The 20,504-nt window shown below is 31.7% G+C and overlaps 2 protein-coding genes across 3 annotated transcripts; both read right to left on the bottom strand.

Annotated features, from left to right (window-relative positions):
* Positions 1–3,679: 3,679 nt before the first annotated feature.
* Positions 3,680–15,493, bottom strand: LOC108912552. Of its 2 annotated transcripts, none has more exons than XM_023456048.1 (2): positions 15,345–15,493; positions 3,680–4,055 (listed from the first exon to the last, which is right to left on the bottom strand). In XM_023456048.1, the coding sequence occupies exons 1-2, from the start codon at positions 15,450–15,452 to the stop codon at positions 3,732–3,734; spliced, it is 432 nt and encodes a 143-aa protein (XP_023311816.1). In that variant the 5' UTR covers positions 15,453–15,493; the 3' UTR covers positions 3,680–3,731. The 2 variants fall into 2 exon arrangements, with proteins under 2 accessions (XP_023311816.1, XP_018573321.1); XM_018717805.1 differs by lacking the exon at positions 15,345–15,493 and adding an exon at positions 7,697–7,865.
* Positions 11,763–14,204, bottom strand: LOC111691282 (zinc finger protein 11-like). Its single transcript, XM_023456047.1, has 3 exons — positions 13,941–14,204; positions 13,616–13,884; positions 11,763–13,319 (listed from the first exon to the last, which is right to left on the bottom strand). Exons 1-3 carry the CDS (start codon positions 14,109–14,111, stop codon positions 11,984–11,986), a joined length of 1,776 nt encoding a protein of 591 aa, XP_023311815.1. The 5' UTR covers positions 14,112–14,204; the 3' UTR covers positions 11,763–11,983.
* Positions 15,494–20,504: the final 5,011 nt, after the last annotated feature.

Below are 20,504 nucleotides of genomic sequence, written 5' to 3'. Positions count from 1 at the left end.
ATATTAGAAAAAAGAGTAGGGACCATCATACTATCTATTGTGAGTGTTCGGCTACTGCATTTAAACAAGTAATGGTTGACAGAAAATTATGTATTGGATGGGAAAGGTATTCAGTATATGAGGATTTGGATGTGCCAAGATGTTTTAACTGCCAGGGTTTTTATCATAAAAAGCAAGATTGTCGTAACAAATTAACATGCCCAAGGTGTAGTGAAGAGCATGAGGCAAATATTTGCCCTAAAGTGAAATTGTGTTGTAAAAACTGTGTTATTTCTAATGAAAAATTTAATACAAATTATAATGTTGAACATGCTGCCTCAGACCTGTCATGTGCCAGTTTAGAATTCCAAAAGTTGCTGTTACAAAGTAAAACGGACTATTCGTTGGTATAATGGTACTACTCAATGAAGATTTAATTTTGCAAGAACTCGAATGCGTCGGAGGAAATCGCATGGGAAGATATGTTGGTATTAATGACAGTAAGGTACTGTTTGAAACAAATGCTGTTCTTAGGGTCTTTCATCTTAATATTCGTAGTATAAGAAAGAATTTTGATGAATTACTTGCTACTTTTGTAACCTATGAATTAGATTATAATTATGATGTTATTATCTTAAGTGAATGCTTTCAAGTGGATTCTATAGATCAGTTGAATATTCCTGGTTATAATACCTTTCACAATCATGCGGATTTTAATAAAAATGATGGAGTTATAATTATTGCAAAAAAGGGTCTTGAAACTTCAATCCATAATAAAAAGTTGGAAATAAGTGGGGTAACACTAAGCATTATGGAAATCAATATTGGTAATGTCCTTTTTAGGATAATTGCATTATATAGACCCAATCCAACTAATATAGGTGCTTTTATCAATGATATTGATGACTATTTAGACTTAAATAAAGCTGATGCCTGTTTTCAACTCATAGTGGGCGATGTTAATATCAATATATTAGATGAAAATGAGTATGTGAACAATTATGTGTCAATGTTAGCTAAACATGGATTTGTGCCCTACATTCAATCTCCAACTAGAACTACAAAAGAATCTACTTCATGCCTTGATCATATTTTTGTAAAACGTAATCAGGGTGTCAATAGTTTTAAAATTGACTCCTATATACTTAAATGCTCTGTTACTGATCATTATGCTGTCATGATACATTTTAGTAAAGATTCTATAAGTTATGACACAATCAAGCAAATTAATACTAAAAAATTTTCTAAAATTAATATTAATAAATTCATTAATTTGATTAAAAATGAAAGTTGGAATCATGTTTTGCAATTAAATAATTCTCAACTTGCTACTAATATATTTACTGAAACATATTTAAAAATTGTATCTCAGAGTACTTATACCAAACCCACTAATAATAAAGTACCTAAGAAAATCAAACCTTGGATTACAATTGGTCTAACCAAGTCAATAATAATTAGAGATAAAATGAAAAAAAGACTGACAAATAGTTATTCTCAGGATTTGGAGATAGAGTACAAAACATATAGAAATAATTTAAATAAGCTGTTAAAAAAATGAGTATTATAAAGATATTATTTTACTTAATCAAAACAATATGAAAAAAATTTATCAAGTAATATCTGAAGCTACCAATGAAAAATCTAAAAATAATGCATGTTCTTTTAATATTGCCAATGAAGATGGTCAACCATATGATAATAATAAAGATATGTCGAACTACTGTAATGAATATTTTGCTAACATTGGTATTAAAATGGCCAACAATATAAAGATACCTGATGACTTTTCTTCTCAAATACCGCCAATTAATAATTCATTGTTTTTAACGCCTGTTACAGAAAATGAAATAATATTACAAATAAATTCTTTGAAAAAAAATTCGGCTCCAGGTATGGATGCAATTACTGCCGAACTTATAAAGTCATCTCACAAGCAGATAGTTCAGCCTATTACACATATAATAAATTTAATTTTTGCCACTGGTATTGTGCCTTCTCAATTTAAAAGCTCTATCATTACTCCTGTATTTAAAAATGGTGATAATACGAGAATATCCAATTACAGGCCTATTAGCTTGATAAATAATTTTGGAAAAATTTTTGATAAATGTCTTAAAACTAGGCTTGTAAGTTTTCTTAAAAATAACAATATATTGAGTCCACATCAGTTTGGTTTTTTGGAAGGTAAAAGTACAGAGGATGCAATGTATGAAGTAGTAAAGGAAATCACAGACAATCTGGATTCAAGTAGAAAGTGTGCTGCAGTGTTTTTAGACTTGGCTAAGGCATTTGATACAGTGCCTCATGACAAGCTTCTTAATGTGCTGCATAGTTATGGAATTCGAGGAAATGTGCTAAAGCTTTTTACTAGTTATTTAACTGATCGAATGCAATATGTTAGAGTTAATAATTGTCTTAGTGATCCCCAGGAAGTTAAAATAGGTGTGCCACAGGGCACTGTTTTAGGGCCCATACTCTTTATAATATACTTAAATTCTTTGTTATTCTTAAATACTAGTGGTAAAATACTGTCATATGCAGACGATACTGTAGTCATTTTCTCTGGTGATACCTGGGATACAGTTAAAGAACAAATGGAACGTGGCATAACTGCTATTAAAATATGGTTAGATGGACATCAGTTATCTCTAAATGCTGGTAAAACCAAATACATAGCATTTTCAATTACCAGCAAAAATAGGCCCAACTATGATAGGATTAATATTGAACGTTTCAGCATGGTAATAAATGAAGTATATTCCATAAAATATTTAGGTATCGTAATTGACAAAAACATTAAATGGGAGCAGCATATAAATAAATTAACAGTGAACACTCGAAAACTGATTTTTAGATTCTACAAATTAAGAGATATCTTAAGCAAAAAAATATTATAGTTTATAAATCTCTAGTGGAATCCATTTATCGCTATGGTATTCTGGTATGGGGTGGTTTATATAATACGACTTTAAAACAGCTATCTGTTGTACAAAATTATATATTAAAAATCATTTTAAAAAAAAATAAATTATACCCGACCAGTTTACTTTTCAAGGATGGAATATGTAATATTAGATCTTTGTATTTCCATTCATTGTGTACAAATGTATTTAAAAATGAAAAACAGTTGATAATGAATGTTAGGGTAACTCGGAGTATGTCAAACGAAGCTTTACTAACACCTTTTAATAATAAAACCATAGGTTTGAGATTTGCGACACATTTAGCTCCCAAGACATACAACTTGTTACCCTTAGAAATAAGAAGAACCAAAAGCTTTAAAAAATACTCGCACCTCTGCAAAACATACATAAGTAACAACTATTTGTCTTTTTTGTCATTGATTGAATAATATCCTAGCTAATACGAAAGATGATAATAATAATTTGAATTTTACTCATATTATTGTATATACAGCATATACTTAATGGATTTTGTGCTTGCACAATACAAGTGTTAATTCACTTAGGTGCAATGTATATAACGTTTTTGTTTCTTTTTTTTCTTCTTAGTGTTAATTTTAATATACTGTAATTGTTTTATCTGTTTTCTAAAAGTAGGCCTAACACCTAAGATACAACGTTAAATAAGATTTAACAAGTATTATTTTTTTATACTTAGGTTCCTACATGATTGACGTGTAAAAGTTATGTATGTGTATGTGTTTTAAAGTTAGCCACATTAAACATTAAACATCAAACATTAAACATTTATATTCTGCAAAGTAGTTTCATTAAATTGCGAAACATTTAACTATTTAATATCATTGATACCATTTCAGGAGCCAATTTCTCGATACCTTCAAGTTCCTCTTGGCAAATGCACCTAAACTCACTTTCTACTGGCTCCATACACAATCGACATATTTTATGACCGTCTGAAATATCCATTGACTCGCTTGTCTTTTCCTTTGTATACACGTCTCTGATATCGAGCTGTAACATTTTTTCACAATCCACATATGGAATAATTGCGTAATCGGTCTTCAGACAAGTTGCCTTAAATTCGAATGCTGCGTTTAACTTTCTTCTGCAAACGTTACATATAACCTCTTTGCCTTCGCTATCAAATTTCTGAAATATATACAACTTTAACCAAAGAGAAAGAAAATCACTTTGGCAGAAAATATCAATTATTGTTAAGTCGCTCTAATGCGTTGAGGTGAGCGAAATGAGATGTATGTATATGCATTAGGGTGCTCTGTTTGAAATGTACATTTCTTTTTTTTGCTCCATTGAGGAAATATTGTTCTAAAAATTGGAAATAAAATTTTACCAAATTTCAGTTCTAATTTTAATTTTTAGTACTCGCTATTTTTATTTTAAAATTTTCCTATTCATTTAACACGTAAACCTACATTTCTTTTTTAATTAAATTGTCTCATCTCTAATTATAGTTCTATCTGCAATTTCAAATATTCTATAAGGATAAAACAAGGGTTTTTTAAGTTTTCGCACGATTGAATCTATTTATCTCATGAAATAATAACTTTACAGCTTTACTGAGGACTTTTTATAGACTAAATTCAATTTTCTATAAAAATGTCATCTACGATTTTGCTGTAGGTCTATAGTCATTTATGAGAAAAATGCAAAAATCGATAAAATTAAAAAAAAATTGTTTTAGCAGTGAAACCGTTCAAGACACCTAGATCTTTCTATGGACAAGATGCTGTAGATATAGCTCTTCACCTTTTCATCTGCATTACAATTAAAAAAGAACAAAACACATATGTTAATACCGAACTTGCTTTAAATGTAACATGTTCAACTGTAAGGTTCCAAATTCGGATTAACAACAAAGACTCCTACAGTACTTTTTTTTAAATAATTCATTATCATTACCCATTTTCATTTTAAATTTGAAATATGCTTGCATTTTTTTATTTGTAAAGTATGTCAGGGTAATATTAATTTTAACAGAGAATGTGGTATGTGGGCAGGTTGAAAATGAAAATGAAATATACTACACCACTAAACAAAAGGTTCAAAGAGTTTTCCCCGTTATATACAGGGTGTTTTCAAATGAAGTAGCAAAAATGGTACCAGTGAATGTGGAGCCAAAAATAAGAGGATTGAAGGAAAAATACCTTACATGACAGTTGCACCCCTGAGGCGATATACCCTCTTAAAGGAGGGGATTGAAATTCTCATTTAAATTTTTTTCTTTAACATGGGGAATGCTAAAGACACGAAACTTGGTATGAGCATCCTACTAATAAAGAGACAGCTTTTCAATATTTGTTCGATCATTGGCTTATTTTATAAAGGAGTGAAACAGTCAACCACTTTGGAATATTCTATTAGAAATTTTTATATGTAGCAAATTATTTATTTAAAAATATTTATTTGGAAAAATGATTTATTGCGCAACTTTTTTTACCTCATGTAATTTTTCGATAAAACCGATAGTCTAGTAAGAAAATTAGATGCGTTATCGTTCACTAAGGGGGTAATTGCGAAAATTTGTAAAAATAAAGTAGGCGGATGTCATAACAAATGAATTGTTATTTATCATATTAATAAATTGACACTTTCTGTCAACCAATAATTAGTACCAATTGATTAATTTATTATCAGATTAATTATGGCAAATAATATTTATACCAATGACAAATATTTCGACATCCTCCACGTGTTTTTTGAATACAGAAAAAATAGTAACGCTGCAGTAAGAATATACCACCAAGATACCCAAACCGACCGATTCCTCATAGACAAACATTGGCCTCGGTGGAAAGAAGGCTTCGCGAAACTGGTAAAATTCATCCCAATCGTAAGGGTGCCGGAAGAAGGCGTAATGTCCGAACTGTTGAAACTGAGGAAGCTATACTGGAACATCGAGAACAAGACTGGGGTACAAGCACAAGACAGGTGTCTAGGCAACTGTTTCTTGTGTGGAATGTAGCTCATGAAAATTTTTTATACCCTTTTCACCATCAACCGGTGCAAGAATTAAATGACCCTGATTTACCTAACCTCGTGGATTTTTGTCAATGGTACATTAATATTTCCAGGCATGACTTAAATTTCCTAATGAATACACTTTTCACCGATGAAGCAAATTTCCCTAGAGTAGGTGCAGTAAACCTTCATAATGTACATTCATGGTCGGAAGAAAATACTCATGAAATATTTGTCTCAAGACGTCAACATAATTTCAGTTTAAACGTATGTGTGGGAATTGTAGGAAATACTCTGATAGGTCCTTTTATTCTTCCACACAGGCTTGGAGCGGCCGAGTACCTTAGATTTTTGAATGATAATCTTCCAACATTACTTGAGGATGTACCCCTCGCTACACGCCGGGTGATGTGATATATGCACGATGGGGCGCCTGCACATAGTACACTAGCCATTAGAGAATGGTTAAATTTAAATTACCCGAATCGCTGGATTGGTGGTGGTCGTGATGCCCTTGTTTGTTGGCCTGCACGTTCACCTGACCTAACGCCTATGGATTTCTTTTTGCGGAAACCCATAAAAAGTATTGTTTATGCCACTCCTGTTGCCTCCTTAGAAGAACTACGCTTAAGAATATTTCAGGCAGCAGATGACCTTGGCAGTAACCAAGAACAGTTTGTGCGTGTGCGTTATAACTTCAACAGACATATTAGGTTATGCTTGCAGCAAAATGGAAATTATTTCGAGAATATTCTTTAAATTTAATTTTGCATTTCTTGATTCTCGTTTGTATTAAATTTTATTTCAGATAAATAACTTTACCATTTTCATTAATTAATAGTAAATTATTCTTAATGTTATTATTAAATTACCAGCTTATTGACAGAAAGTGTCAATTTATTAATATGATAAATAACAAATTGTTTGTTATGACATCCGCCTACTTTATTTTTACAAATTTTCGCAATTACCCCTTTAGTGAACAATGACACATCTAATTTTTTTTACTAGAAAACTATCGGTTTTATCGAAAAATTACAAGAGGTAAAAATCAGTCTTCCCAATAAATATTTTAAAATAATTTGCTCCATAAAAAAAATTTCTAATAAAATATCGCAATGGAGTTGACTGTTTCACTCCTTTATAAAATACGCTAATGATCGAACAAATATTGAAAAGTTGTCTCTTTATTAGTAGGATGCTCATACCAAGTTTCGTGTCTCTAGCATTCCCCATGTTTAAGAAAAAAATTAAAATGAGAATTTCAATCCCCTCCTTTAAGAGGGTATATCGCCTCAGGGGTGCAACTTTCATGTAAGGTCCTTCAATCCTCTTATTTTTGGCTCTACATTCACTGGTACCATTTCTGCTACTTCATTTAAAAACACCCTGTATACAGTGTCCCCGATATGCACGGTGGATTTTCTCCAAAAGTAAGATAGCTATGGAAAAATCATAAGATACAGAATAAAATATTTTTCTATAATTTATAAAAAATTGATTTTCAAAGTTCGATATCTCGAAAACGGTTAAGCTTAGGCGCATGATGTGATATATGAATTTTGTTTAGAATTTCGAGAATTGAAATATGGAATAATATACAGGGTGTCCCAATAAAGAAAAAGCAACTTTGTTTCGTCGTAACTTTTCGACTGATCCGGTAATACTTAAATTTTCTTTATTGTAATAGCTTTAAAAAGCCCACAAACGTTTGTGTCTTCTGATTTTTCGATAGCTATCTTACTTTAGGAGATAATCGACCGTTTCCATGAATATCAGCGACCCTGAACTAATACGTACATATAACTTACCAATTTCAGCAAAAGAACATCTAAAATATCTCTAGTAACGTTGTCTATTACCTCAAAACCTTCAACGCCTACAGTTTTGAGACAAAACTTACACGAAGTTTCTTGAACACCAGTCATTGCAACAATTTTCTTTGAAATGTAAATATAAAATCGTACTTGTGATGGTTGTTTAACCTCAATGAAAACATCGAATAGTGAGTGTTGTTGTTCTTCTTCCTCTTCTGTTATCGGAACAACAAGAATGGTAAAGCCCAGTCTACAATTCTTGCACTATGATTACGGATTACTGGAAAAAATTGACGTAACAATTTGTCTTGTGCACAGCACTAACATGGTTCTTCAGATTCAGAACAGATGTTGGTTTACAGCTGAAAAACCTGCTCTTCGTTCTTAAATTCGCTTTGCACATAATTGCGACTGCATTGTCTGTATCAAGTGCAGTTTTCAATTTACTTGAAACAAAGTGGTAACTAATGTATTTTGCATTTGAAAATTTGTTCAATCATAAGATGACGTCATCACCTAAATGCCGAATTTCGATTTGAAGCAAATTGTAACCCTAACATGTGCTTCCAGCATTCCAAATATTAGTACCAGCAATTTATCTTTTATTTACGTGGCCCCCACGTTCCCCCGAATTAAAACCTATCACCTATTTTCATTGGGAAATAACATTGGTTTTTGTTGGTCAAAACATGCTTAAACGTGCCCAAACGTGTTTACGAGTGGGTGGACAAAATTTTGAACGTTTACTGATTAGGATGTTTTCTATATACAAAACTTTGCCTATTTCATGAGAATTTACTAAATATTTAATAATAATAACCTATATAAACTTCAAATTTCAAAACGATTTATAAAACATCATCTCATTGGTTGTGACATCGATGACATCACTACCCATATAAATGGGGGATGGTCTATATCAAGTCACATGACAGGTATATACCTGCCTTGTAATAAGTTTTGATTTGAGAATTATTATTATTACAATTATTCTTAAAAGCTTATCAGGTGTTTTGTGATTAACAGTGATTGTGTTGTACATTCACAAAACGAGAAATTGCTTCTTAGAGTTTTGTTAAAGCGTCGACGAACAATTTGCCATGTGTTCATATTTTTATGGTTATTGAATTTATAAAGAATGACAGAACATGTGGTTTCGCCTGTATACCCACACTTTTAGCCTTCCCAATTGCTTTTGTATTTTCCACAATATATTCATCCCTTTCTAACCCGGCTTATTGACTTGAGCTTGTACTGGGCCCATCAAAATCCATTACTGTTGGTAAAAATTGTTGTTCAACATTTGTTTCTCTTATTCTCTAGGTTATAGCTTCTTCTACTAACTGTTTTCTTTGTCATTTTAAAACAACAGTTCGCTGTGGTGCAGATGCAGCTCTTTTTTGTCTTGTTGGCAATCAAATATATGTGGAACCACGTCCTGTTTTAATTAAACTTTTCCTCCGATTAGTTTATAGCGAACAAAATTTTCCATATCTTCTTGAAGCTAAAAAAAAAAAACAATAATAAGTAAACCATGTATAAAATAATATATAAGATTATACATATTTAAATAATTATATCATTAAAATATTTACTGTTAAATTTTAAAGCAATAAAAAAAGTTTGTTAATACAAATTAACCTCAAAATTTAGAACATTGTCCTTAAGGTACATAATTGATATTTACTTACGTTAAAATGATCCTCGCAACAAAAAATTGTTGATTTTGATTTAGGAACATCTCGCCTGGCTGCTTTAAACCATTTAATTTTGCGTGAAGAATTCTGCGGTACACTTATGTTTTATTAGGTGCACTTATTGAACTATTTTTTCATCCGGGCACAAAACACCACTTATTTTGTGATTCGTACATGTCTTACTTTTTGTATTATATAATTATTATTTAAAAAAAAAGTAAATAAACTTGGCAAATTCAATAAAAACAGGAATAAATAAAATAACCTCAACAGGTACTTGTACATACATGGCTTTGTTGATATGAGTTCCTACGTCACAATAGTCTAGGCAACCAGTCGTACTCGATTAGGCATTTTTCGCGCCAAATATTTTACTTAAATTTATATTTGTTTTAAAACTATTACAGCGATTTTTTTTAGACAAAAAAAGTTTTCATTAGTTATATATGGCTTAAGTACTTTCTATTTTTCAAGTAAAAAAAAAATGTGAAAATACCCTATTATAGAACTTAATTCAATGTTTTTGAAAAGTTATGAATCATAACGTCTTCCCATTTTGCCAAGTAGATAGCGCCATCTATCAATAATGATAGACCGAAAAACTGTATGGAATATTTCAATCAATGACCGCCTATAAATTTAAAGCATACTGTAATATTTATTAAGTATTACATATTAGTACCATTTTTACCCGAAAGATGGCGCTACAAATCTAATCTCGTCACGATTTTATTACGTAGTTCCTACAATTCTGGAACAGAAGTTATCATTTTGGATCAGATCAATTTGCAGATTTTTATGTACACAAGAACAAAAACTGTGTAAAAATAAACAAAAGTAAATGGCTCCTTTAAACACATTAATACACTGTAATGCATGTGTGAAATCATATTTAATTAATTAAATGCTACATACATAAATATGTATATTCATACAATAGTGCACAATAAAAGCTAAATATTTAAACCTATATTTATGCCTTAAAATAATACTAATAAAATACAATAGGGAATAACAGTGTTGGTACAATAACGTTTCTTTGCACTTGTAACCCTGTTCCCCCTACACAAATTACGAAGAATCAAATGAAAATTATAAATTACATAGGACGCAGGGTTAATATTAAATGTGTAGATATAAAAATTAAAGACGCCAAAAAAATAAATGTATCAAATAAACCCTTATTTAAAAATAGAAAATGAAGGTGGTCACTACAAAATTCGTTTAGCTGACAGCCTCTCAAGCCAAAGTCGTCATAATCTTCCCATCCACATGTACACAACTCTTACTCATAAGCACAACACAAATAATTAAATTAGGTGAATTTATTTTATGCAAATATAATTTAAATAAAATAAAAAACTTCCCACTACTGCTTTCCGGTTTACCGCAACGCTTGTCTCGAAAATCATGTGAACAATCGAATACCGAGTTTCTAAGCTAGGAGTGAAAAACAGGACAGACCTTATTGCTAAAAACCAGAGTTTACAAGTCTATACGACATCGGCAACACAGAAAAGTTGATCTCTCAACGCATAAATACCACAGCCAAGTCAGCAGTTCTCAACCATTTTTTATTAAGAAAACCAAGGCATATTTATTTTGTTCCTAATTTTTTGCAGTTGTTTAAAATACACATGTTCACATTTAACATTCTCCCTGAATATTGATAATGAAAAAGATACATCTTTAAACATAGAATAAAGCAGGTGCATATTACAAAGTATTTATTTTAATGCATTGCTACAAAAGCGCTAGTCCAAAATCACTTGTCTTGTCTCTGTGTTTCAGTGAGAGTTTTGTGTTTGAACCGATGTTTTTCACGATAGGCTTTACATTTTACACATTCACATATTTATGGTCGGTCTCTTAAATGCCTCCATTTTTGACTTCTTCAATGGACCATACTTCACACCCACGAATGTTTTTTGTGCATCAGCAGATATCTCCTTAGAGACTTCTTATGTGTGGTTTCCAGATCACCTTGATGCATTTGAATCTGCGACACATAGTGATGTAAGTGGGTCATGTGACCAGCGCATGACCGATGTCGTGACCTGTCATGACCGTCGCGTCACATAGAAAATCGCGTCATGACAGTTTTTGTTTCTTAAATATTTAAATGATTTTATTAAGGTTAATATTAAATTAATATGTATTAAATATTCATTATCAATGCGGTAAGAAGTAGGTTTATGTCCACCTGGTGACGTGGTGTCTTTAAAACTTAAGCAATGGTAATAATATTTTGTTTTATTACTTTATAACTTGTAATCTATAGCCAAAGAACATTTGTTTTTTGTATTGTTTGTTTTGTAGATAAAAACTTTTTTGATATTAATATAGTTTTTGTTGTTGAATTTATTAAGGCAATTCAGTAATTTATATTTTAGAAAAATTACTTTTATTTTGCATAGCGAGGAGATAAAAACCATTTACATTTAAGTATTTTTCCTAACTGAAACTATTTATGACGTGTAATGACCGTCACGAGCTTAAATGACGGTCATTTTACATCACTGGCGACACACCTTTGCATACTCATACACTCGTGAAGGCTCTCTATGCTTCAACCTGTAATATTTTACACCTCTCCTGCATTTGGATTCATAGTCACAGTCGGTACAGATTGTCTATGTGTCAGTTGGTGCCCTTTCATGCAACTTTTGTATTTAGTATCAAAATCGCAGTCGTTACACCTGTACATTTGAACTTGGGAAGGACCTTTATGTTTCAGTTGGTGCCCTTTGATATACCTCTTGTATTTAGTTTTGTAATCGCAGTCGTTACACCTATACAACTGAACCTGAGAAGGATCTCTATGCTGCAGTTGATGCCGTTTGATACAATTCTTGTATTTAGTTTCCAAGTCGCAGTCATTACACCTGTACGTTTGAACCTGCAAAAGATCTTTATGTTTCAGTTGATGTTGTTTGATAACACTCTTGTATTTACTTTCATAATCACAGTCGTTACATCTGTACATTTTAACCTGCGAAGGATCTTTATGTTTCAGTAGGTGCCGTTTGAAATCCTTCCTATATCTAGTTTCATAATCGCAGTCGTTACACTTGTACATTTGAACCTGCGAAGGATCTTTATGTTTCAATTGGTGCTTAGTGAAATATCTCTTGCATACAGTTTTGTAATCGCAGTCATTACACCTATACATTTGAACTTTAGAAGGATCTTTATGCTTCAGTTGATGATCTATCATAATATCCCTGTATCTAGTTTCGTAATCACAGTTGTTACACTTGTACATTTTGACCTGCGAAGGATCTTTATGTACCAACCGATGTCTGGTAAAGTTTCTGTTATCCTTTGAATCGTATGTACAACCGTCACATTTATAAATGGGTAGTTGTAAACTGTCCTTATTCGGTAATGCAGTGTATTTGGTTTTACAGTCACATTCTACACAATTGTTCGAATTTTTATGTTTCATATAATGACTATTAAAATTGACCTTACGTTTTGTCTTGAAATCACAAAAGTCACACTCGTACAATCGTCCTTCAGATGCGCTTTTGTGTTTCACCAGACACTTAGCAAGCTCACACTTGTGCTTTGTCTTGTAATCAAATGATCCGGATCGGTGCATACGTACTTCCAAAGGATCTTCATGCCTCAGCCGGTGCTTCTGAAAAAATTTTGTATTTTCTGTTTCATACTCACACGATTCACATTTATATGCTTCCAAATTGTTCTCGTGTCTCGCACGGTGTGCTATAAATCGGCTCTCGCTTTCAGTTTTGTAAAGACATTTATCACATTTGTAAAATACTTTGTCGTCCTGCTTGACTTTCGTATTACATTCGTTTATGGATATATTCTCATGTTTATATCCATCCTCGACTGCATCTCTATGGACACTCTTCTCCAACGATTCACTATCGGAGCTCTGCAGTAGCGAGTGGCTGAAAAAATTACATATACAGGCTATTTTCCAATGTGAGGTGTTAATTCTAAGGGGTCATAGGTTATTCCAAATGTAATTATAAGTTTCTGAACTACACACTTCATTATTTCAGTTTTATTAGCATATAAATTATATTTTTGTTGAGCCACATCTGTATTGAAGATATGTTAAAAATAATTAATTATGCGGAAACCCTCAGAAATACAGGAAATTAATGCTAGAGATGCAAAATTAAAGAAGATCCAGAATTATACGATTACCTATTAAATTATTGTTAAAATAGTCTTCTCTTACCTGTTTTCTTCATCTTCAGATTTTATGTCGATACTTTCAGCTTTGATCGACATTTCCATCTCGTTGATATCCAATTCTTTGTCCTGGCTTTCAGTCTTAACGAATAAATCAGCTGGTGAAGTATCTGTCTGACTTTCTGTTCCTACGCTATTAAAAATACCTCTAATTCTTTCCTGTACTTCCCAGCAATTTTTTAGGAAACTGTTGTGGGTGCACACAGAATCAAAGCATTCCTTACAAACAACGGGATCTTTGATGATATTTATATTCTGGAAAGCAGTTTCATTAAATTGCGAAAAATGTATCTATTTAATATCATTGATACCATTTCAGGAACCAATTTCTCGATAGCTTCAAGTTCCTCTTCGCGTATGCACCTAAACTCACTTTCTACTGGATGCATACACAATCGACATATTGTCTGTCCATCTGAAATATCCTTTGACTCGCATGTCTTTTCCTTCATATACGCATCTCTTATATCGAGCCGTAACATTTTTTCACAATCCACATATGGAATAATTGTGTAATCGTTCTTCAGACAAGTTGACTTAAATTCGAATGCTGCGTCTAACTTTCTTTTGCAAACGTTACATATAACCTCTTTGCCCTTGCTATCAAATTTCTGAAATATATACAACGTTAACTAAAGAGAAAGAAAATCACTTTGGCAGAAAATATCAATTATCAAGTAAAACAATTATAACTATAGTCACATTTAAAAACAATTTTCAAGTCAATTTACAACATTCAANATATAACCTCTTTGCCCTTGCTATCAAATTTCTGAAATATATACAACGTTAACTAAAGAGAAAGAAAATCACTTTGGCAGAAAATATCAATTATCAAGTAAAACAATTATAACTATAGTCACATTTAAAAACAATTTTCAAGTCAATTTACAACATTCAACGAAAAGTAAAGTATAAAGGAGCCATGCCTATGAAATGTGAATTAGTTCACATTTGGAAAAATCGCCATTGAAAAATCATAAGACACAAACGCTTTAGGGTTTTTTCATATCTATTGCAATAAAGAAAAATTAAGTAGTATTATTATAATATTAAGTCACGAGAAAACAAAGTTGTTTTTTCTTTATCGGAACACCCTGTATATTATTCCATATTTCAATTATTCTCGAAATTCTAAACAAAATTCATATCATATACCTAAACTTTACCGTTTCTAAAATATTGAACTTTGAAAATCATTTTCTTATAAGTTATACAAAAGTATTTTTGTCCCTCAAGTTTGTAGTCTATCAAGTTACCTTTGAAAGTTTCTAGCTTCGGGACAATGAGACAATGCCGCTTTGCCTAAATTAGACACAGTGTAATAGTGATTATCTCGACAACACATGTCAAAAATATAAATTGTGTGGATAATTTTTTTGCAAAAATGGCCCATTTAAGTGAACCCGAGTGTATTGAGGTTTTAATGATCATAGGATATGGTGACAGAAGAGAAAGTAGTGGATATTTCTCATGAATTGCATCTCAATCAGGAATGTACTTCTAAATCACACTAATTACGTGTTGTCAAGACAATTAGTAATCACTATTAGACAAAAGAACGACGCGGCGTTGTTATGGAGCTAGAAACTTTTAAAGGTGACTTGATGGACTATAAACTTAATGGACTAAAATATTAGCTATCTTGAGGAGATATTCGATTGTTTCCATCCATATCAACGACCCTGAACCGTGAACTAGTACATATAACTTACCAATTTTAGCAAAAGAACGTCTAAACTATCTCTAATAACATTATTTATTACCTCAAAACCTACGGTTTTGAGGCAAAGCTTACAAGAAGTTTCTTGAACACCAGTCATTGCAAAGATTTTCTTTGAAATACAAATATAAAACCATCACTTGTGTTGGTTATTTAACCTCAATGAAAACAGGGACAGGGAATAGAGTTATTATTCTTCTTCCTCTTCTATTGTCTGAACAACATGAATAGTAAAGTCTAGTCTATAATTCTTGCACTATGATTACGGAGTGCTGGAAAAAAATTGACGTAACAATTTTTCTTGTGCACAGCACTAACATGGTTCTTCAGATTTAGAACAGCTGTTGGTTTACAGCTGAAAAACCTACTTCTTGTTCTTAAATTCGCTTTGCACATAAGTATTATTGCATTGTCTGTATTACGTGCAGTTTTCAATTTACTTGAAACAAAGTAAACTATAATACTTTTTGCATTTGAAAATTTGTTCTTTCAGCAGATGACGTCATCAACGAAATGCCGAGTTTCGATTTGAAGCAAATAATGTACTAACATGTACTTCCAGCGTTCCAAACTTTAATACCAGCAATTAATCTTTTATTTAGGGGACCAAAACGTTCCCGTGAATTAAAAACTCACTTACTTTTATTGGGAAATAACATTGGTTTTTGTTGGCCAAAACACGATTAAACGTGTTTACGAGTCGGTGGATAAAATTTTGAACGTTTACTGATTACATTTAACAATAATAGAACTGAATCCAATTTTTTTGAAAAGTTAAGAATCATTACGTCTTCTCGTTTTGCCAAGTAGATAGCGCCATCTATCAATAATGGTAGACCGCCTTGTTTACTGAAATATTGTAAAGTATACTGTAATATTTATTAAGCATCATATATTAGTACCATTTTTATCCGAAAGATGGCCCACGTAGTTCATACAATTCGGGAACAGAACAGTTATCATTCTGGTTCAGATCAATTTGTAGATTTTTATGTACAGAAAAACAAAAGCTGTGTAAAAATAAACAAAAGTATAGGGCTCCTTTAAATACATTAATACACTGTAATGCATATGTGAAATTTTATTTAATTAATTTAATGCTACATACATATATATTGAGATCAGAGATATGGAGTAGGGAGAATGAGCGTCAAGATGCGCAAACTTGTTAATAAAGGAGGTCGCCATTTTGAAGGCTTTAGATACGAGGGGGTACTATATTATATTACCAGGTCAGTTCTAAAATTTCTAATTAGAAACGCACATAACTATACATTAAATTTTGAAATGAAATATGAACTAACAAATACGTACTTTTGAAACTTTTAATTACATATGAATTATTTTTCATAATTTTCTAGGTATATCTGAATATTTATTATATAATAAAATTTTCAATTTTCATATATGCACTTCATAAAAAATATATTAAATACTATATTACCCAAGAACAACGGCTAGAGTTGTATCATAACTGCATAGGATATTATTACCCATCATGTATGTATAAATCTCTGCAATTACTCCGGAATTGTGCTGAACTGAATGATACTTTAATTATGTTATAACTGTCTTGTTTCACAGAAGGTTCAACAGAATATTAATCACACCAATAATAATACATTTAATGCTACATACATAAATATGTATAATCATATAATAGTGCACAATAAAAGTTAAAGATTTAAACCTATATTTATGTCTTAAAATAATACTAATAAAATACAATAGGGAATAACAGTTTTAGTACATTAACGTTTCTTTGAACTTGTAATACTGTTCCCCTTACACAAATTACGAAGAATCAAATGAAAATTATAAATTACATAGGACGAAGGGTTAATTTTAAATGTGTACATATAAAAATTAAATGGGTCAAAAAAATAAATGTATCAAATAAACCCTTATTTAAACATAGAAAATGAAGGTCGTTACTGCAAAATTCGTTTAGCCGACAGCCTCTCAAGCCAGTCTTCATAATCTTCCCATCCACATGTACACAACTCTTACTCATGAGGACCACACAAATAATTAATTTAGGACAGGACGAATAATGAATATCAGGCTGGAAGGGTGAATTGATTTTGTACAAAATATAACTTAAATAAAATAATAAACTTCCCACTACTGCTTTCCGGTTTACCACAACGCTTGTCATGTGAACAATGGAATACCGAGTTTCTAAGCTAGAAGTGAAGAACGGGACAGATAGTATTGCGACCCCGAACTGATGCATATCTATCACTGACTTACCAATTTCAGCAAAAGGCCATCTAAAATATCTTTGTCTATTACCTCAAAACCTTTAACGGTTACAGTTTTGAGGCAAAGCTTGCACGAAGTTTCTAGAACACCGGACATTGCAACAATTTTCTTTGAAACGTAAATATTAAACCTCAATGAAAAATGAAAGAGAGTTATTGTTCTTCTTCATCTTCTGTTATCCCTGATGGATTGGTGGAAAAAATTGACGTAACAAATAATTATGGTTGCGTTGTCTGTATTATTAAGTGTAGTTTTCAATTTATTTCAAACAAAGTGGTAACTAATGTATTTTTCATTTGAAAATTTGTTTTGTCAGCAGGTGACGTCATCAACGAGATCCGGATTTTCGATTTGAAGCAAATTGTATCCCTATATACAGGGTGTTAGTAAATAAGTGCGACAAATTTCAGGGGGTGATTNCATATAACTTACCAATTTTAGCAAAAGAACATCTAAACTATCTCTAATAACGTCGTTTATTACCCCAAAACCTACAGTTTTGAGGCAAAGCTTACAAGAAGTTTCTTGAACATCCTTCATTGCAACAAATTTCTTTGAAATGTAAATATAAAACCGTGACTCGGTTGTCTAGTTTAACCTCAATGAAAATATCGAATAGAGAGTTATTGCTCTTCTTCCTCTTCTGCTATCGCAACAACAAGAATGATACATTCTCGAATTTAATTATAGCTCTATGATTACGGATTGCTGGAAAAAAAATGATGTACCAATTTTTCTCACATTTTTCTTGTACACAGCACTAATCTAGTTCTTCAGAACATAGCGCTGTTTTTTTTTGTTCTTGAATTCGCTTTGTATACAGGCAGTTTCAGAAAGACCTCCCTTAAGTATCCCCCTGGGATGGTTCGAAAAAAAATAAGAATTTTTTGTCCTATGGACTATATGTCTATCTCCTCTTGTTTTCCAGATACAGAGCGACAAATTAAAATTTTTTAAATAGAATTTTTATGAAAATTTCCAAACGGTACGAAATATTTTTATGAAATTTGGTATTCCGGGGTTTTGCCCAAATACGCTGGTTTAATTATTTTTTGTATATTTCATAGAGGGCGCTAGTTATGCTACATTCGTATCACGGTCCGCGTGGACGGTTTTCGAGAAAAGAGGCTTTTAAATGAACTCCAACAGTCCTGTGTCAAACCTTGATAACCCGGAAATAACTACACAGGCCTACTTTAAATGATGAGTACAATAACAGGCTCATTTGCTGACAAAGTATTTTATCAGGAAAAAAGTTATTAACAATTTAAGTGAAATTTTTTTTTTAGTAGTTTTCTTTAAATAACTCTTAACTTAAATTCTTAGGACATGATTTTGTTCGTAATAAATATAGCTACAAAATGGCGGTGGTCCGATTACGAAATTTGCAATAACGAAGCCGTGAGATCGAAAAAACGGTATAAAACGTCAATTTTTTAAACGTTCCAAACATTAGTACCAGCAGATTATCTTTTATTTGCGTGACCACCACGTTCTCCTGACTTACAAACTATCACCAATTTTTATTGGGAAATAACATTGGTTTTTGTTGGTCAAAACATGATTAAAAGTACCCAACCAAATGATTAAAATTAAGTTTCACATTGTATGTAATTCTTTTGTATACTATTAGGTTAATACATATGATTTAACGATACGCCTTCCTTGGTTTTATTTTCGTACAAATAATTGTGGTTTATTCCAGAATTAAGTTCTTAAATTAATCTTAATCTATAATAACGACCTTTGTGATAATAGTTTATGTGGCAAAATAACTTTGTTTGCCGATGACACGGCACTGTTCTACTCTGGTAGGCTAGGGGATGTTTACAAAAAAGCTCAAAAGGATCTGGATCAAATATGCCAATGGACTGACAAAAATCATATAAAGTTGAACGAAAACAAATGTAAATATATGATCTTTAACCCAAAGGAAACAAATAATAATCTATCACTTGAAATTTATAACATTGAAATAGAGCAAGTCAAACATATGAAATACCTTGGGCTAACTATTGATGATAAACTAAATTTTGGACAACACACTGAGAAATTATGTAACAAGTTGAGAAAATTAAGCTATCATGTCAGAAAATTCTCATTTAGATTGAATACAAACACAAAATACCTAATCTACAACGCTCATGTTAAGTCTCATCTAAGCTATTTAACACAATTTTGGGGGAGGGCAAGAGAACAGGATCTAGATAACCTACAAGTAGCACAAAAAAGACTTATAAAAACTCTCTTTAACAAATTTAACCCTACTAATACCAAACAATTGTATAGTGAACTAAAAATAATGAATATACGAGAAACCACAACATACGAAAGTATCCTTCTGGTATACAAAATAAAGAATAAACTCCTTGAAACCGATATAAAACTTACACATAATAATCAAATACATGGGTATAATACTAGAATAAATCGAAATTATCATATAACAACAACTCATTCAAATTTTGGGAACAAAAGAATTACTTGTCAACCACCAAATTGGTATAACGAACTTCCAATTCAATTAAAAAACAACCCTAGCCTACAAGGTTTTAAAAAACGTATGAAGCAGTATATATTGGATGTCAGAATGTAAATGTAGATGATATATAAGTTGATGTTGTCATGTAATAGATATATATCGGGCGTTTCACGTCAACGGGCACAGTGGGCTGCCCAGAATAAAAATGCATCAAAATTGACGTTCGACGTGTCAAAAGCTTCGTATTTAAAAACTCTATCGAATGCCGTCTGGTGATTTTAAAAAAACATCATGGCGGTTCCAATATGGCGTCCGCAATCATGGAAAATTCTGTTTAATGAGCATTATTGATAGATAAGAAACATAAAAATACTGTATTGTAGACTGAATCACCATATCTATACG

This window comes from Anoplophora glabripennis, unplaced genomic scaffold, assembly GCF_000390285.2.
Source record: "Anoplophora glabripennis isolate ALB-LARVAE unplaced genomic scaffold, Agla_2.0 scaffold1092, whole genome shotgun sequence".
Lineage (NCBI taxonomy): Eukaryota > Metazoa > Arthropoda > Insecta > Coleoptera > Cerambycidae > Anoplophora > Anoplophora glabripennis.
This window is presented reverse-complemented; position numbering and strand designations above follow the sequence as displayed.